The 25,741-nt window shown below is 35.4% G+C and overlaps 1 protein-coding gene across 1 annotated transcript in view; it reads right to left on the bottom strand.

Annotated features, from left to right (window-relative positions):
- The window catches only part of TMEM135 (transmembrane protein 135), a 228,999-nt gene that overhangs the window by 192,284 nt on the left and 10,974 nt on the right, over positions 1–25,741 (bottom strand). The window contains exons 2-4 of the mRNA XM_037042919.1: positions 21,852–21,979; positions 19,061–19,153; positions 2,983–3,016 (exon numbers count right to left, since the gene is read on the bottom strand). Coding sequence (XP_036898814.1) covers positions 2,983–3,016; positions 19,061–19,153; positions 21,852–21,979 — 255 coding nt within the window. The remainder of the gene's footprint in view (positions 1–2,982; positions 3,017–19,060; positions 19,154–21,851; positions 21,980–25,741) is intronic.

Genomic DNA, 25,741 nt, shown 5'->3' with positions numbered 1-25,741 from the left:
TCATAGACTTTTACTTTCTTCTTTATGCCTTCCTGTGCTTTCCAGATCAGAAACACATACCTAATACAATAAGTAACTTTTTAAAATAAAACCTTCCAGCATTTAGAAATTTTGTTGTTGATGGTGGAAACCAACCATCTCAACTTAATCTAATAAGTAATACAACAAAGTTATAAAACAAAGTTATTTCTTAAGGCTAAATTTGGTATCTCTGAAAATATTTAAATTCTTATCTATTCTGAACCAATCACCCTGTTACTATAATAACAGTTAAATAGTAATAGTATATATAAAAGTTCTATTTAGATAAAGGGAAGATGAAGCTTATTAGATTATCATTAGTGTCCAGAATATATCACGTACAGACTCACTTTTCTTTAGAAACAGTCAAAAATCTATGTGTAAAGCCTTTGATCTCATTACATTTTTGAATTACAGACCCTTTATAACTGACTGACAAAGAATAAAAGACCAATTCATATTCTGCATTTTCTGAAAACCTTTTCTAATACTCTAACACTGAATTTTATTACTCTGGACAGAGAGTATAAATCTACTTAACAGACAAATGCCCGTCCCCCGAAGAAGTTTTCCATTTATAAAGAACTACGTATTCAAAGGCTTATTCTAGACTGGAAACACTATCAAAACAACACAGTACAGCCACTCGGGAAAGCAGTTTAAAAGTGTCTTTCAAAACCAAACGGCAGCTGCCATATGACCTGGCAATCACACTCCTGGGCAATTATCCTAGAAAAATAAAAACATTCACAGAAAAAGCCACATGTGAATATTTACAGCAGCTTTATATGCAATAGCCAAAAACTGGAAATGAGCCAGATGTCCTCCAATGGGTGAACAGTTAAACGAATTAATATAACCAAACCACGGAACACTATTCAGCAATAAAGAAGAATGAACTAGAGACACGTGCCAACAACTTAAATAAATCTCTAGAAAATTATCCTGAGTGAAACAGCTAATCACAAATAGTATACACTATACAAATTCTACTTATATACCACTCTTAAAAGGACTATAGAAATTACAGAATCAGAGGAATAAAGAAGAGATTAGAGGTTGCCAGAGGCTCACTGGGAGGAGGAGTGGTCAGAGTGAGAGACAAGGGGGTTAGTTACAAAAGGGCAACAGGAGGGAACCCTGTGGTGAAGGAAATGTTCTCTATCTCAAGTAGGGTAATTACTAATGTAACATCCTAACGTTGATACTACTACAGTTTTGTGAGATATTACTACTGAGAGAAACGAAGTACAGGGTATGTTAGATTTCTCTATTATTTCTTACAACTGCATATTAATCTGTGATTATTTCAAAATAAAAAGTTTAACCTAAAAATACTACATAGTTTTAAGGGCACTCTCCAACACTGATTACATAAAAGTCAAAGACCTTCTCTGCAGGAGTTTACAATCTAAACCAGAAAACACACAGAAAGTCTGTGGAAGTTCACTCAGACTTCAGAGATACGTGCGTAAAATATACACAGTGTTTGGTTATTGAAGTATATACCATGCAGTAGTGCGGAAAAGCATGTGCATGGCTAAAAGAAAAAAGAAACATTAAAACTCAAATCCATTCTAATATGTGAGCATATTCTTAATATTTTTAAAAAATAAGGGCTGAAACTAGCACCAGAGTAATTTGGTGCTGATACGGTTCCCACAGCACTGTATTATTCATCTTTTCTTCCTGTTCAAACATTATTTCTATTGTGACTTCTCCATTAGACAGCAAACTCTGTAAGTACAAAGACTGTCTCGATGTTACCTATTGGCATATACACAGTCACTGACATGTGCTAAGTTCATAGCAAAAATTACATATTGTTTGTAACTGAAATGAGTTGGTAAATACGACGACGCTGAATTATATTCTCTTGTTACAGAACTCAAGAATTTATCACTAGGTAAATAAATAATTATATATCTTTTAGTTAAATTTGTCATGCTGCCTTTTAATTCTAAACAACTTTAAAATATTTTTTTTAATTTTTTATTGTTATTCTATTACAGTTGTCCCAATTTTTCCCTTTGCCCTCCTTTGCCCTGCCCACCGCCCCCAGATTTCCCAGTCAATCCCCACACTGTTGTCCATGCCCATGGGTCACTCATACGTGTTCTTTGCATGAATGACCACCATTCATTCAAAAAGTCTTCCACCATTATCCCCCTCCCTACTCCCCTCTGGCAGCTGTCAGACTGTTCCCTGTTTCTATGCCTCTGGTTCCATTTTGCTCATTAGTTTTGAGTATACATTTACCATAAAGAATACCAGACTAGTTAACATTGATTTCACTTCTGTAAACTTAGACATTGGAGCCCGGCCAATTATCTTCTTAGATGGACTCAGTGTTTGATGATGGAACCACTGCTGTCCTGACGCACGAGAAGAATGTGCCTCATAAGAGCTCATCCTTACATTGTTTTTCCCAACAGAAATGACAACAGAAACACTGTATGTTCAATTAAGGATGTATAAAGATACACAGATACAGATCCTATCAAAGATGAAGATCTGGAGCTTTGGAGGGATGGAGGGATGGAGCAAAAAGGAAAAGGACTCATGGACAGGAACAGCAGGGCGGTGACTGTGGGGGAGGGGAGGGGGGAAGAGGACATAAGAGGGACAACTTGCAATGGAAAAAGTATAATAAAAAAGATGGATAGATAAATAAATAAGATAGAGCTATGCTTTTTTAAAAAGTCACAAAGGGCACAGGGCTGTGGATCACTTTCCATATGAAATAAGTGAAATTTAGTCACGTGACAGAAATAAAGCCAATGGCATGAAGGCTCTTTCGAACATCCAAGTCTCTTATCCTTTAAAACAAAGACAGAAAATACTCTCAAACTTAAGCAGATGCCCTTTCTTTTCTCTTTTTGAATGGAAGTTGATTTAAAAAAGAAAATATGAAAAAGCACATGGAAAACCCTCAAAAGCAAAAAGAAAAAAATTACTTACCAAGTTAGCCATATAAATTGTGAGCAGCCCTCTCCTGAAAATAATTTTTAAAAAGAAATAGATGAGATTAAGCATTAATTTAATAATCACTTTATCATTTTTGAAAAATCTATTAAAATAATGATCAAGAGTTGAGAAAAGGGGGTACATTATTCTGAGCTAAATTTTCAGCACCCCAATAGTTGGATTACAATAGATTCTACAAGTCACCTTGCTTAGCTTTCATTAATTTAAATTATCTAAAATTACAATGACCTAGTAATTTGTTTGGAGTTTATTTTTTAAGATTTTATTTATTTTTAGAGAGGGGAAGGGAGGGAGGAAGAGCGGGAAACATCAACATGTGGTTGCCTCTCACGCAACCCCTACTTGGGGATCTGGCCTGCAACACAGGCATGTGCCCTGACTGGGAACTGAACTGGCGACCCTTTGGTTTGCAGGCTGTCACTCAATCCACTGAGTCACACCAGCCAGGGCCAAAGTGCCTAGCAATTGTTAGTCAGATTTGTGGGGATAATTTCACAGTATTTAATAATATCTAATCATTATGTTAAATTAATATATGTTATAAGTCAATTCTATCTCATTTTTAAAAAGTATTATTGCCTTGTTATTATTTATTCATAGGAAGAGTAGTACAATTTGCTATTAGTATGTATCAGAGATTTGCAACCAATGTGCCACAAGGATTTTTAAAGCATGCAATACCTGACCACTTAGTCAGGGGTGCTGTCCTCTTTTCCCTTAGACTGTCAAATAAAAAATGACAACAGGTAACGCAACAGCCATCAGTGTGAATGAATCAAAATTATACCTATTATTCCTGTCAGATTGGCAAAATACATAATACATTTTCTGGTGTGCTACAAAATTTTAGTCATCAATTTATGTATGTCATGAGATGAAAATTACTAATCTATATTTATGGTAGAGAATTCGAAACTTAATAAAGAATCCTAAGGAATTCATCTTGCCAAAAAGTCAAAGCCAAAACAATTCTAACTAAACACAATTTTTTTCAAAAACGTCATCAGGTCTTTGATTTCTTTCACACACAATACAATTGTTTCCTAGATGTGATTACAACTCACGCTAAATCACCTCGGTTTTCACCCTCCTTGTTAAGTGAGAAATCAGGCACCAAGTGCACCTTCTAATGCCAAAGCACAAGCAGAAGTTCTGCAGACAATTTACAGGAAAATTGCATATTTACCAAGTCTGTTTAATGAGAATTCAGCTAGAAACTCCAAAATAGGGACAATTTTATGCCTTTAACCTCTTTATTTAACTTATCCTGCACAGATCATGAATAAAGCACATCTTCTTCTCTAGGAAAAAGGTGTTTCGTATGTTGTGAGTTTAAGAGGAAACAAAAGAGTTTAAAGGAAAAGTAAAAATAATAAATTCTGAAAATGATAAAAACTTGAGTTTCATTACAAACATTTTTAGTATTCAAATAAAACAAGTACTTTGCATATAAACAAGCACTGATGTTGCAGGTATGGAGAGCAACATGAATGAAATATTGCCAATGGAATATTCTTGATGTGAGGTTCAGTCACACCTAGTCTGGACTGTTCATTATTTAAAATGCATTAGTAAGATTTCTAATATTACCAAAGTCTCATAGAGGCCGTCTGATTCACCTGAATAACGCTGAACTGAAGTTAGGAAATCAGGGTTCCAGTTCACGTTAATTCTCTGGTACTCTATGCCATTAAACTACGGAACAAGACTCGTTTTCTAACTTACATTTTTAAACATAAAAACTATTTTAAAAAAGCTTTCATCTATCATCAATATACAATATAAACATCGCACTGGATCTGTTCTAGTTGAAAGGGGAAGGTATCATAAGCATACACCTAGTGAGCATGCCACACAGCCCCCGCCCCCACAAAGTCCCTCTTCAGCGGGTCCCAATGCACCGCACCAGAACAGAAGACTACTGGTGTTCTTCTAAAAAGAATTTTAAAGTCACTGATAAGATGATCCGCAAGATCCCTATTGGCTCTTCTTTCCTATGATTTCTATATATAAACTGAAATTGTTTCTACTAATCTTTAACAATCTTACCAATTTAACAAATTCTAAATCAAAGATGTTCTAACAATACTTATTTTAAATAAATTAGAGAAAGAAAAATTAGGTAACATCAATTTCCAGGAGTCACACATATACAGAAAAGATAAATCCTTCTCAAGTGAAACCTACTCTTACTAAAAGCTATTATATATAAAGAATAAAACAATATTCTTATTTATAAAACCAAAATAAAAATATTTCTGTAATTTCAGTGGTAGTGCCTGATAATTGATGTGATTACGAAGTGAACCAATATATAATGCTATCTTTAAAAACATTTGTTCCACTAATCAAATTCTGTCTCTAATACTCAATGCAGATACAGTTTCAATCACTAGCTTCTATTTATCTGATGATATAAATGTTCATCTTTAACTACCAAGGATACATTACCTTGTTTACCTCTACATCTTCACAACGTTCAACAGTACCTCACATCTAATGGGCACTAAACAGTGAAATTACTAAACAAGGTGTTACTAGAATCCAGCCTTATAAAGAGGAACACATTATAGACATGCATTATAGAAATAAAATCACAAAAGACAGCCACTAAACAAAGGGATGGTCAACTAAAGAAACCAATGTATTAACAAGCAAAGACGTGATCAGATCATCTTACATCTGCATGAAGTTGAACAATTTGTAAGGTATAATCAATATTTTGCAATCAAACTTTATCCTCTCAAAAGTCCTATAGTATATGATTGTCTAATGACTATACTGTACACCTCAAACTAATGCAAAACAATACTGAATACAAACGGTGATTGAAAAAAATTTTAAGCAAAAAAAAAAGTCCTATGAAGTGTAATGGAGATACTATTATCCTCAGTCTACTAAAAACCAAGAATCAGAGTAGTTTCCTTAAAAATATAAAAGCTGCTCTGGCTGGTGTGGCTCAGTGGATAGAGCACAAGCCTGAGAACCAAAGGGACACTGGTTTGATTCCCAGTCAGGGCACATGCCTGGGTTGCACACCAGGTCCTCAGTAGGGGCGCGCAAGAGACAACCACACATTTATATTTCTCTCCCTCTCTTTCTCCTCCCTCCCTTCTATAAATAAATAAATAAATAAATCTTAAAAAATATATAAAAGTCGCACAAAGACAAACTGGAATTAAGTCAGTTACTCTGACTCCACAGTTTTGTGTTCTTTCTAATGCACTGTTTGAACAACAGAATTTAAATTACCTTTAAATTCTGCAATTCACTCACTTTTTAATCAGATATCCTAACAGGCTTCTATGCTTTGTGAATGAATAAATCCTTGACATATTCTTACTATTGAAGAAAAAGCAGAGGATACATTGTTCCTAGATTATGTTCTATTCTGATCACAAGTTTCAATTTATCATTCCCAAATAATGAAGATCATCTCCTTCCCAGTTTCATCTAAATTATCCAAGCCAGCTCTTGTAGCCACAAGAATGAGAGGACAAGATCTGTGAAGGGCATGACACACAGGCTCATTCGGCCAGGCTCTTTTGGTAGGTTTCCCTGGTGCACAGTCTTCAGTCTCCTCTCCAGTGTCAACGACGGAGGCAGAGCATAAGAACAGTAATGTGCTTCCTCGCTTCTCCAGAGAGGTTCAGTATCTTAAGAAACTGATAAGTTAAGGAAATGCTATTTTATTATTTAACACTTGACTATATCTAGCCTAAGTCTGAAGACAAACAGGTCACTCCCTTTGTAATGAGGAGTTTCTTTCTGGAAACTGAGTTACATATTAAAACACTGCTACAAGCATGATGGGGAAGGAGGAGGTGCCAGTTAGAACAAAAGGTGGCAAAGGCCTAAAGAGGAAGGAATGGGGTCAAGAAAGACAATAACTTTTAAATTTCACAGAAGATTCTGATATATAAATACTCCTACTCTGCTGAGAATAACTAGATTAAAGGATTGGTAAACCTCAATTAGTCAAGTATTTCTTTAAACCATAATTTTTTTTCTTTTTTTGATAAAGGAAAGAGGTGACTATCTTAAATTTGCATATATTTCAGTGGGCATGCACATCAAGGGGTACGACCCAAAAAAGTATTAAGAACCACTGCTATCAGAACTTTGTGTAATCAAAGTATCACTATTCCTATGGAAAAATATTAAAATAATTAAATTTTCCTGACATCTTAGTAGATTAAAAGGAATCCTCACATTATGCAGAAAGTTCAGGTATTACTTTCACCTAATGACATTATGGTATCTAATTAGATGAGCAATAATGCTTTTTATTTTGTAAACTCTAGTGTCTATTCTTTCAGCTAACCTTCTCAAACTTCTGAATGACACTGTATGTAACACATTTCATAACTAAGGTTACTAGGCAGTACAGTGCAAATAGTGTAAGTTCTAAATTATAAATATACTTACAAAATATTTGTGTTCTACAAATGAGTAGAAATTAGAGATTAAAGAAAAATATACTCACCCTAGTGCATCTAATCTGACAAAGACTTCAAATATGCAAAAGTGAAACTAAACTAGCTAACAATATACTGATTGAACTTAGAAATTAGGTCAGTTTTAGCCCTGGCTGGCGTAGCTCAGTGGATTGAGCGCGGGCCTGCGAACCAGACGACCGCGGTTCGATTCCCAGTCAGGGCACATGCCTGGGTTGCAAACCGGTTCCTTGCAGGCTAACTACCAGCAGGGGATGCACAAAAGGCAACCATACATTGATGTTTCTTCCCCTCTCTCCTTCCCCTCTAAAAATAAATAAATAAATAAAATCTTAAAAAAAAAAGAAATTAGGTCAGTTTTATATAAAATAGCATTATTCTCTGGTGCCTAGAATCCTAACCAAAAAAAAACAAACCCATAGTAAAAATTCCTAAACATTGAAACCATTTACTAGGAGATACTACTTAATCACCTCAAACATCTTTTAAGGTAAAATAGATTTCCATCTGTCAGAATGTTTAATAACAGCATAAAATTACTTTTTTAAGCTATAAAATGAATAAGATAAACTTCTGGTCTACAGGAAGAGTCAATGATCATAACCTACTATACATAGTGTTCGACACAGTGAATTTTTCAGAAGACTGCAAAGTAAATTAATTCTCATCCTGTGAAGATAACATGACACTGAAACATGAGGATGCCAAGAATTTATAGACAAAACATATGGTATTCTTTTACTCACACATTATATACATAATATTCACATATATTCACATATTACATACAAAACATAGAATTCATTCATTTTGGTCATAACTGCTTTAGGAGTTTCATAACTATAACAGTGCAATTTAACAATTCAACCCATATGTATGCTTAGAATAAATATGCCGTTTTTGATATTTTAATCCACGTCCATTTTTGAGCACCCCACAGTTTTAATTGATCTAAACTAATGCTAAAAATCAAAGCAAATTCCATAGCAAATCTACAAAACAAAATCCACTAGAACAACTTCTTTCTGCACCACAAACAAAGCACTTCCTAGAAAAAGAAAGAGAAGACTAGATCTCAACAGCCCACCTAGAGATAAACTAGATGCTACCAAAGCTTCCTGCTGAGTTCCTATGATCTCAGTTCACTGTGGCACAAATTTTTTAAGCAGCCCTGGAAACAACTTCAAAGCTTTTTCAGAACCCCACAGTGATGCGATTAAGATTTAAGCAAACTGCCCTCTTACTAGGTGTCAGGAACGAGCTGGCAAAGCATGTTGAATTCTGTAAAGGGAGGAGGGGGGACAGGGAAAGATGGATGGATGGATGGATGGATGGACAGATAAATGGATGATGGATAAATGGATGGATCACTTGGAAAGAGAAAAAATGAAGGAAATAAAGTTAAACCAATTGAGATGAAGATTTATAAATATTTATGACTATAGAGCATCACTTTATATATATATATCATATATATGTATGTGTATGCATAATCACTGTATGTTCCTCATTAAATGTTTTTTGAAACACTGATTATACAATTGAGTCCAAAATGTATAATTTCGGAGTAAAGATCTCACTATTATACAAATCTTTAGAGATTTAAAAATTAAGACTATCACTATTTGCTAACTGGGAAAAAATACTAAACTCCACATTGTTTCTTCTACTTTTTCTAACATATTACTAACATTTAATTTTAAAGGATGGACTATATAGACATTTTAACTGACCACTAACTCCCTAAATGCTGTTGTTCCAACCTCTAACCTCAGACCTTGTACTCTGGGCTTTCACATACTGATCTACTCCCACAGCTTCAATGACCACTCATAAGAAAATACCTCCCAATTTTATTGTTATAATCACCATGCATCTCCTGAATCTAGACTCATATTTCTAGGTGTCTCCTGGCTATCTCCACCAACATATCATTTATTTTCTTTGTGAATTAAAGGCATAATTATAAACTCCTTTTCCCTAAAATAAAAACTATAATACGAATGTGCTTCATTTTAGGTACTAGATATAATAACTTTAAAATATAAATAACATCAACCTGTATAAATTATTTACAATCTAATTATTTAGAAAGGTATTGATGCTTAATTTATTAAAACATTTAAAATTTGTGGTAGAAACAAATACTTTTCAAAGCAAAAAGAGACAATTGCCCTGGCCAAGCAGCTCATTTACTTGGAGTGTCATGCCATACGCCAGAAAGGAGAGGCGGCATCTCTCTCTCACATTTCCGGTGGTTCTCCTGCTCTCTCTCTCAGCCTCTCTCCTGCTCTCTCTCTCAGCCTCTCTCTCTCTCTCTCTCTCTCTCTCAGCCTCTCTCCTGCTCTCTCTCAACCTCTCTCTCTCTCTCTCTCTCAAATAAATGAAAAAAAATTCTTGCTTGAGGATTAAAAAAAAAGAAAAACAGACTACTAAGTTACCTTTTATGTACTTCCAGATAAACACAGACCAGACTTCTTTAAAATAAGGCAAAAAAAGATTTGGTTTGCTAGGTTTTAAGGTTAATTCCTAAAACATTAAAAAAAAATCTGCTTTATAAAAAGTCACTAGCTTCTGAACAATACTAAAAACTAATACTTAAAGTTTTTAACTAGACCCCAAACTAGAATTTGTGCTATATATATAATTGTCAATTTTAAAAAACTAAAGAACTACTTCCATATATCGCATCACTTAATAATAAACAAGAGCAATAAATCAACACATCAAGAATAGTTTGACTACATAACAGTCACATCAAGATAAGCATCAATCTTTCATCAGCTACCCTTATGATAGCGCTTATAGAGACCTAGACTTAAAATTTTTATTAGATTTTTGAAACAGTAAAACCACTACAATTAATATTTAGAAAAGGTCATAATCTACAACAGCTATAAACTTCTTGTGAACACGTAGTGTCTACAAACAAAACACTAGTGCAATCCCTCAAAGAAAATAATACCTGAAAGTTTTCTTCACATTTCCATTTTTATTTTTTTCCTTCACTTTATCGTTGACTGTAATAGAGATATTCCCATTTTCCCCTTTGCCCACTTCCACCCAAAGCTTCTTTTTGAAAGTTCACTATATTCTTCTGTCCTCTGAGCTCCAAGTGCCTTCTCCTGCTTTTGTAACTTATTTCCTGAGCCCAGTTCTCCTACCTTGTGATTTTTTAAGAAAAAACTTTCTCTTATAGTTGGAGTCTTGACTCTGAATTCCTTCCTAGCCAGAACAAAAGTACCGAGGTCTGCTCTGACTCCACTGGTGCCATGTTCGCCACCAATACTATGGTGCTAAGACTCGGACTGCCTTGCCATGACTCAGACAGTCTTAACGTGGGATAATGCAGCATGACCCCAGAGAAGCCTACACACGGCCTATGTGCAGACATGGAGCCATGCAAGGTACCAGCAGGGGCCCGCTGCACCCCACTGTCTTCTTGCTTTGCACTGGGTGGAGTTTTCCTTGGAATTCCAACCCCGCCCCCGTCTTAGGAATGGCAACATGAGGAACTCTGTGAACTCAATCCACAGGAAACAACTACAATTGGTGAAAATTATAGAAAAGCAACCATGTAAAATCTCTAGAAATCGTCCTAAGGGCATATAAAAATGAAAAAAGTGCTTATTCAAGTAAATCTAGACGGAACCCAAGACAGCAGAGGAGCAGATGAGCTGCAGTCATCTACTGCCAGAACCTGAATGACTAACTGAAGACAGGCTGAAGAGAAATCTTAAAACCAAGGATTACCGAAGAAGACACATTCAGACTGCTCTAAACAGATCACCCAGGGCCAGTCACAAGTAGCATCTGATATTGGCCCGAACCAGAATCCCTCCCAAAAGGCCCAGAAACAACACAACCAGTGGCAAGCTTCAGACAACATCAAAGAAAGATCCAAAGAGCTTCACAAGCAGCATACCCAAAGGATAGATGCTGGCAGGCACCAAACCCTACCGAGGCAAATTCCACTTCGTGTGGTAAGCACCTGCACAGCAGCCACACGCCATGGTCAGGGTTGGGCCTCACTGTCAAGCAGCCTACAGGTCAATCCTACACACAAATGGGCCAATAACAATCAACATTCCATTATAACAAGAGAGCCCAATAACCCACACAAGAGACATTCCTGGAGACTGCACCACTGGACCCCACAGAACACCTACCACATAAGGCCACCCCACAAAGACTGGGAGCAATGGCAGATCTGTATCATACACAGAAACAAAGAGACAGCCAAAATAGGGAGACAAACAGGCTCCAAATGAAAGAACAAAAGAAATCTCAGAAAAAGAGCTAAATGAAATAAAGCAACCAATTTATCAGACATAGAAATCAAAGTAATTGTTAGAAACACATTCCAACAGCATGAAAAGGGGCACAGAAGCCATAAAAACCGATCCAAAATGAAGAATACAATATGTGAAATGAAGATACACTGGAAGGCATAAATTAAGTAGATTTAAGTAGATTAAATTAAGCAGAAGACTGAATCAGCAATTTAGAAGACAAGGTAGAAACAAAAAATACCCTATCACAGCAAGAAAAGGGAAGAATTTTAAAACATCAGGATAGTTTAAGAGACTTCTGGGAAAACATGAAGGGTACCAACATCCACATCACAGGGAAACCAGAAGAGAGAAGAGGAGGAGGATGAGGAGGGGTAGAAGAAAATGGAAGTAAAAAGAGAAGAAGAAGGAGGAGAAGGAGATGGAGAAGAAGATGACAACAACAACAGAAGACCATAGTTGAAAGAATAAAGTGGCAATCAAAATGTATCTATCAAAAATCAATATAAATATAGAGGACTTCCGGGCAAGATGGAAGTGTAAGTATATACACTTTACCCTCTCTCACAACCAAAAGAATAATGACAACAAATTTAAAAGGAAAAAGTAACCAGAACTAGAAAACCGAACTATATGGAAGTCCACCAAACAACCAAGGAGTTAAAAAAGAAATATTCATTCAGACTGGTAGGAGGGGCAACGACCAGCAGCTGGGGCAGAGAGGACTCATGGCAAGACAGCTGCTAGAGGAACAGGATGGGCAAGGAGGTCGCTGGTAGAGTGGGCAGTCCCACATTTGCATGAGGATAAACCAGGAGGAACAACTGGGGAACGAGACAGACCACACCACCCAGGGTTCCAGCCAGGGGAAGTAAAGCCTCAAAACCTCTGACTGAAAAAACCTGTGGTGGTGGGAGAAACTCCCAGCCACACAGAAGAGTTCCTTGGAGAAACCTACAGGGTCCCAGAACATCCATAAACCCACCCACCCAGGAATGAACACCATAAGGACCCAATTTGCTTGTGGGTAGCGAAGGAAGTGACTGAAAACCAGCAGAGAGCTGAGCAAGCATTGTTCCCTCTTGGACCCCTCCGGCACATACAGCACCACAGTGCAACAATGTGGGTTGCCCCGCCCTGGCAAATACCTAAGGCTCCACCCCTTACAATGTAATAGCTGTGCCAAGGCAAAGAAATATGGCCCAAATGAAAATACAGATCAAAACTCCAAAAATAGAACTAATCAATGAAGAGATAGCTAACCTATCAGATGCATAGTTCAAAACAGTGGTAATCAGGATGCTCACAGAAATGATTGAGTACAGTTGCAAAATAAAGGAAAAAGTGAAGGCTATACAAAGTGAAATAAAGAAAAATACACAGGGAACCAACAGTTGAAGGGAAGGAAACCAGGACTCAAATCAATGGTTTGGAGCAGAAGGGACAACTAAACATTCAACCAGAACAGAATGAAGAAACAAGAATTCAAAAAAAGGAGGAGAAGCTTAGGAACCTCCAGGACATCTTTAAATTTTCCAACATCCAAATCATAGGGGTGCAAGAAGGAAAACAGGAAGAGCAAGAAATGGAAAACTTATTTGAAAACATAATGAAAGAGAACTTTCCCAATATGGCCAAGGAAATAAGACTTCCAGGAAGTCCAGGAAGTTCAGAGAGTCCTAAAGAAGTTGGACCCAAGGAAGAACACACCAAGGCACATCATAATTACATTAGCCAAGATTAAAGATAGAGACTCTTAAAAGCAGCAAGAGAAAAAGAGACAGTTAACTACAGGGGAGTTTCCATAAGACTAGCAGCTGATTTTTCCAAAGAAACCTTGCAGGCAAGAAAAGGCTGGAAAGAAGTCCTCTAAGTCATGAAAGGCAAGGAACTACAACCAAGATTACTCTATCCAGCAAAGCTATCAATTAGAATGGAAGGGCATATAGAGTGCTTCCCAGATAAGGTCAAGTTAAAGGAGTTCATTATCACCAAGCCCTTATTATATGAAATGTTAAAGAGACTTATCTAAGAAAAAGAAGATGATCAAAATACGAACAGTAAAATGACAACAAAATCACAATCATCAAGAACTGAACCTTAAAAAAAAAACAAGCTAAGCAAACAATGAGAACAGGAACAGAATCACAGAAATGGAGATCACATAGAGGGTTATCAGTGGGGTGGGGGGGGTTACCAGTGAGGAGGGGGAGAAAAGGTACAGGCAATATGAAGCATAAGTGATAGGTACAAAATAGACAGGGAGAGGTTAAGAATAGTATGGGACATGAAGAAGCCAAAGAACTGACACATATGACCCATGGACATGAACTAAGAGGGGGGAATGCTGGTGGGATGGGGGTGCAGGGTGAAGGGGAATAACGGGGAGAAAAAATGGGACAACTGTAATAGCATAATCAATAAAATACACTTAAAAATCAATTCAAATGTAAATCACTTAAATGCTTTAATCAAAAGACACAGGGTAGCTGAATGGATAAGAAAATAAAACCCATATATTTGCTTGTCTAAAAGAGACCCACCTCAGAACAATAGACACAACTGAAAGTAAAAGGATGGAGAAATATATTTCATGCAAATGGAAATGTCTTTAAAACCTGGGGTAGCAATACTTATATCTGAAAAAATTAGACTTTAAAACAAATGTTACAATTAGAGACAAAGAAAGACAGTACATAATAATAAAGGGAGCAATCCACCAAGAAGATAAAACCCTTGTAAACATTTGTCCATCCAACATAAGAGCGCCTAAATATGTAAAGAAAATCTTCATGGACAAAAATTGGGAGATAGACAATAACACAGTCATAGTCAGGAATTTTAACACCCCATTGACATCAGTGATTAGATTTTCCAATCAGAAAATCAACAAGGAAATGGAGGTTTTAAATCATACACTGTATCAGATGAATTTAATTGGTATCTTCAGGGCACTTCATCCCAAAGCAGCAGAATACATGTTCTTTTTGTGTGCATATAAAACATTTTCTAGGGTAAATAACATGATAGGGCACAAAACAAGACTCAATAAATTTAAGAAGACTGAAATCATATCAAGCATCTTCTCTGACCATAACAGTATGAAACTAGAAATCAATCACAAGAAGAACACTTAAAAGCACCAAAGACTTGGAGGCCAAATAACATGTTACTACACAATGAAAGGGTTAACAATGAGATGAAAAAAAGAAATTAAAAGATACCTTGAAGCAATGAAAATGAGAACACAACAACCCCAAATCTATGGGACACAGAGAGATCAGCCCTAAGAGGGAAATACTGTATATAGCAATATAGGACTACCTCCAAAAAAACAAGAAAAAAAACTCAAACAATCAAACTATACACTTAAAGGAACTTAAAAAATAACAATATAAGCAAAACACAAAGTAGAAGGAAGACAATAATAAAGATCAGAGCAGAAATAAACAAAATACAGTCTGAAAAAATACAAAGGATCAATAAAACTAAGAGCTTTTATATGAAAAAATAAATAAGACTGACAAATCTTTAACCAGACTCATCAAGAAAAAAATAAATAGGATCCAAATAAATAAAATCGGAAATAAAAGAGAAGTAACAACTGACACGACAGAAATACAAGGAATGGTGAGAAGATGTCACAAAAAACTACATGCTGACAATTTAGACAAGCTGGAAGTAATGGAAAAATTCCTAGAAACACAGTCTTGCAAAACTGAAGTCAGAGAATCTGAATAGACAGACTACAACTAGTGAAAGAGAAGCACTAATCAAAAATTCCCCACAAATAAAAGTCCTGGATAGGATGGCTTCACAGGTGAATATTAAGAAACATTAAGAAAGAACTAACAGCTATCCTTCTCAAACTATTCCAAAAATTTCAAGAGAAAGGAAGACTCCAAGCTCATTTTAGAAAACCAGATAAAGACACTGGCAAAGAAAGATAATTACAACTATCTTGAAATTACAAATTAAAGATAATTACAGATGCTAAAGATAATTTAGCATCTCTGTTTATCCCTCATAAACAGAGATGCTAAAATCCTCAACAAAATGTTAGCAAACTGGATATAGCAATATATTAAAAAGATCATATACACCATGATCAAATAGGATTTATTCTGAGGATGCAAAGTTGGTACAATATCTGAAAATCAATAACTGTAACATACCACATAAACAAAATGAATGATAGCAACCACAAGAGCACTTCAATTGATGCAGAAAAAGCATTTAATAAAGCCAGCACCCATTTGTGATAAAAACTCTCAGCAAAGTGGGAAGAGAGAAAACATACCTCAGTGTAATAAAGCCCACACATGACAAACCCACAGCCACCTTCATACTCAGTGGGCAAAAGCTGCAAGTGCTGTCTTTAAGGTGGGGAACTAGAGAGTTATGTCCGCTTTCACCACTCTCAGTCAAAGCTGCACTGAAAGTCCTAGCCACAGCAACCAGACAAGAAGAAGAAATAAAAGGCATTTAAATTGGAAAAAAGAATTAAAACTGTCATTAATTGCATATGACATGATACTGTATATAGCGAACCCTAAAGATTCTACCAAAAAACTACTAGAAGTGATAAGTGAATTCAGCAAACTAGCAAGGTACAAAATAAATATCCAGAAATTACTACTGCAAATAACAGTTGCATTGTTATACACCAATAATGAACTATCAGAAAGAGAAACTAAAAAAACATCCCACTCATAATTGCTTCAAAAAGAATAAAATACATAGGAATAAATTTAACCAAAGACCTAAAAGACCTGCATTCTGAAAATTATTAAAAAACTGAAAAAAAGGAAGATACAAATAAATGAAAGCATAAACCATATTCATGGATAGGAAAAATTAACATCATTAATATAAATAACCATACTATCCAAAGCAATCTAGAGATTCAACACAATTCCTATCAAGATAACAATGGCATATTTCACAGGACTAGAACAAGTATTCCAAAAATTTATATGGAACCACAAAAGAGCCCCAATGGCAATAATGATCCTGGAAAAGAACAAGGTGGGAGAAATCACACTACCTGATATCAAACTATATATATTAAAAGGCAATAGTAAGTGAAAAAGTATGGCACTAGCATAAATATAAACATAGAGATCAACAGAACAGAAAGCCCAGAAATAAACCCACATCTTTATAATCAATTAATATCTGACAAAGGAGGCAAAAACATCCAATGAGATAAAGACAGTCTATTCAATAAATGGTGTTGAAAAATTGGCCAGATACGTGCAAACATATGAAACTAACCTTCTTAGACCATACACAAGACTAAACTCAAAATAGATTAGACTTAAGTGTGAGACTCAAAAATATAAAAATCCTAGGAAAAAATAAGCAACAAAGTCTCAAAGATTTCTTGTAGCAATATTTTGTCTGACATATCTCCCCAGACAAGAGAAACCAAAGAAAAACAAAAATGGGACTATATCAAACTAAAATGTTTCTGCACGGCAAAGGAAACCTTCAACAAAATGGAAAAGACAACCCACTGAGTGGGAAAACATTCACCAAAGATACATCTGATAAGGGGTTACTATCCAAAATTTGATAAGGAGTTACTATCCAAAATTTATGAAGAAGTTAAACAACACCAAAAAAATCCAATTTAAAAAAATGAGCAAACTACCTGAATAAACATTCAAAGAGGACATACAGATGGCCTGTAGACATATAAAAAGATGTTCGGTGTCACTAAGCATCAGAGACATGCAAATGAAAACCACAATGTGATATATATCACCTCACACCTGCAAAAATGGCTATCATTGATAAGTCAACAAACAAATGTTGGTAAGGATATGGTTAAAAGGGAAACCTGTTAGTGAGAATGCGGGTTGGTGCAGCCATGAGGGAAAGCAGTATGGAGTTATGTCAAAAAATTAAAAATGGAACTGCCTTATGACCTAGTGATTCCACTTCTGGGAATATAACTGAAGAAGCCAAAAACACTAATTCGAAAAATATGTGCACCTCATGCTCACTGCAGCATTGTTTACAATCACCAACACTGGGAAACAACCCAAGTGTCCATCAGTATATGAGTGGCTAAAAAAGCTGTGGTACATTTAGACAACGGAATACTATTTGGCCATAAAAAGCAGGAAATCTTACCCTTTGCAACCATGGACAGACCTGGTGAACATTAAGCTAAGTAAAACATGCCAGTCAAAGAAAGACAAGTACCATATATGATTTCACTCATATGTGGACTCTAAAGAACAAAATGGACTAACAAGCAAAATAGAGACAGATTCATAGATGGACAGCAGGCTGAGAGCTGACATGGTAGGGGCAGGTAACAAGGAATTGAGCAAAAAACAAAAAACTCATGGACATGTACCATAGTTTGGTAGGTGCCAGGGGAAGGGGAATATAGAGGGAGGTAGAGGAGGGTAAAGGGGGAATAAACGGTGATGGACACAGACTTGCCTTCTTGGGGTAGTGAACACACAATACAGTTTATAGATGATGTTTTGTAGAATTGTGCACCTGAAACCTGTGTGATTTTGTTAACCAGTGTCACCCCAATAAATTTAATAAAAAAGAAAAAAAATATGACCCCATCTTAATTAATGCAAAAAGATGACCCCATCTTGATTAATACATGACCCCTTGATTTATATATGTCCTCATTTTAATTCTCTGGGATAAAGATGGAATCAAAACAATCAAAGCAATAACTGTTCATGAGATGGCAACAGTTATTTTATACAAAAAACTTTTAACTCAACCATTTACCTGAAAGGACAAGTTACATAACATTTTGTAGCATTTTATAGAAATGTCATTTCATGGCACATTTTCAGTTTAAATAAGAATAAATATACTTTTAAAAATAGGAACACACCTTAAAAATAACAGATTTAACAATGAGCCTGAAGCAAACTACAAATGTAAATGATAATTTAAAAAACCACTATTCCTTTTCTTAGGTGTGACAATGGTGCTGTGATCCTGGAGCAGATCTTCAATCAGAATTTGTAGACACCAGGTTTACTTAAGCAACCAAAGAACTCTCTAATCTTCTAATAAACAAAGATTAATGGATCTTAATGTTCTATAATGTCAATCTTTATATTTTTAGGCTTAATAAACATAATAACATTAGTATAAAATTAAATTTTCCATCATATATCTCTGCAAGACTGAAAAATAGATGTGGCAACATTTTTTCAACCTGGACTATAATAAACGAAAAACAAAAAAACTTTCCAGTTGTCACTGGGGACATTTAACCAGTTTGATTAAATGTGTAGATATGTAAAAATTTACCTGCTTTTTCTTTCTATTAGAATGGCCACATAAGAAGCTGGCAAAGCGGCACCGAAACCAGGACTCCATGAGTAGAATTTTCCAAGTATCCTCCTGAAATTCAAATTTGGAGTGTTTGTATGAAGTTTTTATTTAGTCATTTCAGTTATTACAAACAGAAGTTCCCTTCTCAGTCCACACTCTACTAAATGTCCCATAGCACCTGAAACTCAACATGTCCAAAACCAAACTCTCTACCTCTCTCCCATCCTCATGAACTTATTTTCTCTTCTCTATTTTCCTAGGTTATTGACACGAACAACTACCTCTCCACCCACATGTGACAGGAGCTTTTCCTTCTCCCTTAACTTTTTCCATATGCAATTAATCTCTCAAATTCCTCTCCAACCTACTGCCCCCAGACTTAGGTAAGTCCCTCACCATCTCTCATTCAGGCTACTACAACTGCAAACTAGTAGGCATCCTTCCTTCCAGTTACTTAGTCCAGCGATTTTCAATCGGTGTGCTGCAAGAGACACACGGATGACCCACAAGGATTTTTAAAACATGCAGTATTGACTATTTAGTCAGAGGCACTAACCTCTTTCCCCTTAGATTGCCAAATTAAAAAATGACAACAGCCAACACAACGATAGGCATCCAGTGTGAAGGAATCAAAATTATACCAATTATTTTGTCAGATCAGCAAAAAATATAATTTATTTTTTGCTGTGCTGCAAATTTTAGCAATTAGCTATGTGTGCCATGAGATGGAAATACTTGAAAATTGCTGGTTTATTCAGTCATATTCATTCAGACATGTCCTGGATCCAACATTGTTCACTATGCAAATCCTCTATATTCTCAATTCCTTTCTCTATCAAATGGGAATAATTAGATTATCTATTTCATATAGTTGTGATAAAGACAAATGAGCTATCTCCTAGTACCATGTACAGCACATAAAAAAGTATTTAGAAAATGTTAACTGTTATGACAATAATTACTATAATTTTTAAGACATAATAAATATTTAACAAATGTCTTTCCCTCTTTGCTTCTACAACCCTTCATAATTCCTTCTTACAATATCTGCTAAAGCAGTTCATGCTTTCAGTTATACACTTGTATAATTTTTCATTACTAGAATATGTCCCTTGAAAGTAAGACTCTGAACACTGTCTCACACATTATTTAAAGCCATTAGCTGCTTAGATTTTTAAAGAGAAAAAAATTGGAGATGTTAGAAAGACATTCTTTCCCCTTTCAAAGACAATATGTTCCTAAGGAAGGAGCACATAATTATAAAATGTTTTCTGAACGAAGTTGGTCAACTGCTAAATGATACATTATAGGAAAACATATATATACACATACAGGTAAGGATCAAGAATCAAAGAGGAAATGATCTTTTTAATTGAAACTTAGCTTAAAGAATTAGGAAACCTACTAAGCATATATTACATCAGTATTTACAAAACAGACAACAGAATCCTTCTGCCTAAGAAAACTGGAAGTAGTTCTCCCTCCAATATAAAATCCACAAAAAACTTAGTAAGTTACTGAATGTAAAAATTAAAGGAAAGTAACTAATGACTCAGTTACACAAGAAAGAGGTGTGACCTTATTTTAAGCAGTTTGTTTCCACAACTTAACCAAACAGGTTCACAGAATATAAAGAAATATGCTGCAATAGCATATTGCAGCATATTTTTACTACCACTTTTTAAAAATCTAATTATCATATACCTTCATTTTTAGAGTTTTAACAAGTGTTAGAAACGTTCCAGAGGCCACAAAATAAAGAGTTTCTTACACAAATTTTCAGGTCAATTTGAAAACATGCCTTAGTCAATAGCATAAACTTTATCTTTATGTTCTGTGTAATATGAACATTTATAAATATTAATGTTCTGAGGGAAATATCTGTAAAAGACATTTGAAATATTCTTAATGCAGTTAAAACATCCCTGAAGAACTTTGGACAACACTAATTACATAACACTGATATGAGGATAATGTAGTTAGTACTTTAAACTTGACAGATTAAAAAAAATACTAGTTTGGGTTTTCAACAACCAATGGGGAAGAAGAAAAAAAGTAAATACGTAACAATTATGTTACATGTATCACAGGACTAAAATCTGAGTTCTATATAAATGACCCATGGACATGGACAATGGGGTGGGGATTGACTGGGGGCAGTAAGGGGCAGGGGAGAGCAATGGGGGAAAATTGGGACAACCGTAATTGAACAATAGGAAGGACAGGAGAGAGGAAATAAAATAAAACCTGAATGCTAACCCAATCTATGTTTATGAAGCATGTTACACTGGTAATATATAGACTTATCAGACCACAAGTTTCATCGGGAGGATATGCCAGAAGTTAACTTACTGTTTTATATATAACTGCAAGCATTTTATAGTCATTTTGAAGTTTGTTCACTGCATAGGAACTTAACCTATATCATGGACAACTGCTTTGAATTCATGATCTACAAAACTAAAAAGTTAAGAAATCCTCATCAAGGACCTGGCAAACATAGTGCCCCTCAAAATATTTATGATACATTAAAGCACTTTTGCTATATAATCACAACCATAATTTGACGTTTATATTACATCTTGAGGCCAAGAAGTTTATAATTCCTGCTTTTATAAGCTTTCCTTGGGAGAGATAAATGTCATTTCGCAGAGAGAAAAACATACACAAACAGTGGGACCTGCACAACATTTTCATAAACATCTGTTTGTTTCCATTTCAACAAAGGAATTTGTATTAACTTCCAGTAATGATGATGAGTACCAACCTTAAAATGCAAAAGAAGGCCATATACAAGGCCCCGTTAGCAGTCAGAAATGAAGCAGACTGTAGGATCTCAGGGAGCAGTCTGTATAAATAATAGTCTGTTTTTCGTTTCCGGAGAATTGCTGCAATCTGAAAAGAGAAAGTCTTGTTGGTTTAATCCAACCAAATGTTCCCACTTAAATTAGCCCTTACACGAAAGCTATTAAACAACAGCATATATTTTTAAATTAAAGTAAAAACATTGGTGTTTTACTGGCTCCTCTATGAAAATATAATTTCTGGAACAGAAAAGAAGATACTTTAATTTATCTAAAGCATAATGAGTAAAATATACAGCAAGAAACTACAACACAGGTCACATAATGAGTAACCACCAAATATTGCAGTAAATATTTATAAGGACTTCAAGAAGTTCTAAACAAAAAAATGAACTATATTTTTAATGGAAAAATAAAGTATAATTCAAATAGAAATTGTATGCTAAAACAAAATTACATTACAGATCTTATCAGTCTAAATATTAGAAAAATTCAAGGACAGAAACCAGAGAAATTCATTCACTTATTCAAACATGACTATTATATGACAAAAACCATGCTAGAAATATAAAAGCAAAAAATAAAATTAATAATTTCTGGCCTACTAGAGCCCATTAAAGAAAAAAAAAAGGCCTGAGCCTTAGCCACGTAGCTCAATTGGTTAGAGCATCCTCCCAACAGGCCAGGGTTGTGGGTTTGATCCCTGGTCACGGCTAATACAAGAGTCAACCAATGAATGCATAAATGAGAGGCACAACAATTCAATGTTTCTCTTTTCTCTCTCTCTCCCTCACTCTCTTCCTCCTCCCACCCCCATCCCCACTGTCATCCCCTACCTTCTTCTCTCTCTCTGTCTCCCTTCTCTCTCTCTCTCAAATCAATCAATAAATAAAAAAAACTTTAAAGACCTGAAAGCCCTGGCTGGTGTGACTCAGTCACACCAGATTGAGTGCTGGCCTGTGAACCAAAAGTCTCTCGCACACTGATGTTTCTCTACCTCTCTTTCTCCCTCCCTCCCTCTCTCTCTAAGAAGTAAATAAATAAATGCCTAAAAAAATCAAAAAGACCTGAAAAACAAATACAGTGCTTGGCAAAAGGAGATTTACAATTGTCCATATGGAAAAAGACATGCAGGTTATGATTACCACAATAGCTTTATCAACAAAAGAAGTCACAATGCAACTATACACCTACTTTTGCTCACCCTCATACTGAGAAGTGTCTAACATGACATAGGTAGGTACCCTGTGACACCAAACACAGAAATGAGAACAAGCTCCTGTACAAAAGTTTATCACACAAGTATTTTATAAAGAATATCAACCCTTGAATCATCATAACTTATCCCTTAAATTTAGATTGAAAAACGTATTTGTGTCTACAGTGTTTTTGTGTGTTAACGTTGAATTTAAAAGAAAGGTTTCAAGATTAAAACAAAACAAAAAGCCCTAAGATAATTTAGTAAAAATCAAGACATGAATTATTAAGAACAATTTAATATTATGGAAAACTAAAATCTTATGAAACATAATATATGATAAGAAATGGATAGAGAATTGGAAGAATGATTAAACATTAACAACATAATACAAAGAGCCTTAGAAGTTTAGCAAAGAGTGAGTGCAGGCAGTATAGTCAAGGGAAGAACAGTAGAATTCTCACAGGTCACGGGGAAAGAGTGCTTTCCCATCACGATGAAACAGCAGCCTCAAAGGAATAACAGTGAGAAAAGCATAACTGGGGGTGGGGGGAAGGGAGTAAAGAAAAGGCAACACTGCCGAGAAAAGTCAGTGACTTGAGAAAAAAGGAAGACTACAGAACTCTCCACTCACCGTTCTAGAAATAAGGTCAGTGACCAACAACTCTAATGGCGACCTCAGTTCTCTGCTCACTCTAGGCCCTTGAAGCCTCTGAAACTGGCCATCTACAACTGCATTCAATTAAACCAAGAATTACTCCATGCACAGGAAAAATAACGATGAATAAGATCTAACCCTTGCCTTCAAGGAGTATAAAATTGTAAACAATACGCTATACGTGGTAAAAGCTAAACGAGAGGAAGAAGAAACTACTACAGAAACATTTAGGGGATGACGAAAGCAAGAAGAGGTGGGCCTGGGCAGGTGGTGATGATGTCTGGAAGATTTCACCTTCCAAGGTGGATCCTGACTAACTGGTGGAACTTTGACAAGACAGAAGTTTCTATGGTTTCTTTGACAGTGCACTTTTTTTGTTCTCCCATTATATCCCTAAATGCTATCTCCTTGTTAATATTTCTTCCTCAGATCTCTACTCATTCTTCCTGTGCTCTCTCCCACAACATCATCTATTCTCTCAAAGCAGGAATTCCTATCTTAACTCCAACCTCTTCCCTAAATTCTTAAACAATACTTCAAATGTCTATTGGACATGTCAATAAAGATACACCATACACATCAAAAAAAATCAGTATGTCCAAAGTAGAACTCTTTATATTTCCCATAAATGCTTTTATTTCTGTGTTTCCTACCTCCAGTAATAGCATTACATCCACCCAATTACTTAGGGTGGATGTAATTGGGTGGATGTAATGTTGGCTTCATTTTGGTTTCATTTTTAATTACTCACTGACCTTCAACGATCTCACCGGTTTTAATGGTTGTTCACTTAGCATCTTCAGATTTTGAAATGTAATATCTCCTTCATTTTAGACTTAACAATGGGTAGAATCGGGTACTCTATTATACAGTCCAGTAGTTTCAAAAAGAAAAAAACCCTTCTCTTCCTGAAAAGAAACTGTCCCCATTTGCAGATAACATGATTTTCTACATAGAAAATCCCAAGCAATTAAAAAAAAAAACCTCCTAGAATTACTAAGATAGTACAGCAAAAGCAAAGGATACAAGATAGCATATAAACATTACTTATATTACTATATAAGAGCAAAGGACACTAAAATTAAAAGTACAGTAGCATTTATAGTCCATTTGCTCAAATATAGTGCATTTCCTCAAAAAAATTAAATACATAGGGAAAGCTCTACAACATTTATATAGGAATTGTAAGCTAAAAATTGCAAAATTATAATGAAAGAATTTAAAGAAGATGTAAATCAATGTTCATGGGTTAAAAGATTCAACATGGTAAGGAGGTCATTTTCCCCCTAAGTGATACATTGGTCTAACAAAAATTCTATCACAATCTCAGAAAGACTTTTGCAGCTATAGACAAGATTACCCTGAAATTGACATAGAAAAGCAAAGGAACTCTAACAGCTAAAACAACTTTGAAAAGCCCAATAAACTCAGAGAAATCTGTCCACCCAATTCCAAGACTCATAGCTATAGCAATCAGGCTTTGTGATATTGGCAGAAAGACAGACAAATTGATTCACGAAACAGAACAGAGAACCTAGAAGCAGACCCACACAAATACATCCAACCGATCTCTGCCAAGGCGCAAAGGCAAGTCCCTGGAGAAAAGACGGCCTCCTCCAACAAATAGTGCCGCAGCAAGTGGACACCCACAGGCAAAAAAAGAAAACAGTGAACCTCAACCCAAGTCTCAATGCTTTATACAAAAATTAATTCCAAATCGATCACAGACATAAACGTAAAGCATACAACTACAGAAATTGAGAAGAAAAAAATTGAAGCAAATCTTAGGAATCGAAGGCTAGGCAAAGAGTTCTTGGACTTCATACCAAAAGCCAATTCATAAAAGGAAAAACTGTAAATTAGACTTCAATATTAAGTGTAATTTTGTCTTTCAAAACTAACTGTGAAAAACCTGTTAAGAATATTAAAAGATACTTGAACAACAATAAAAAACTGTGGGGAAAAAAGGAGATTAAAAGACCAGCTACAGAATGGGG

The sequence above is a fragment of the Sturnira hondurensis genome, unplaced genomic scaffold (assembly GCF_014824575.4).
Source record: "Sturnira hondurensis isolate 20B ecotype Veracruz unplaced genomic scaffold, ASM1482457v3 Scaffold0003801, whole genome shotgun sequence".
In the NCBI taxonomy this organism is placed as follows: Eukaryota; Metazoa; Chordata; class Mammalia; order Chiroptera; family Phyllostomidae; genus Sturnira; species Sturnira hondurensis.
Note: the sequence above shows the minus strand (reverse complement) of the source record. Positions and strands in the feature narration are given on the sequence as shown.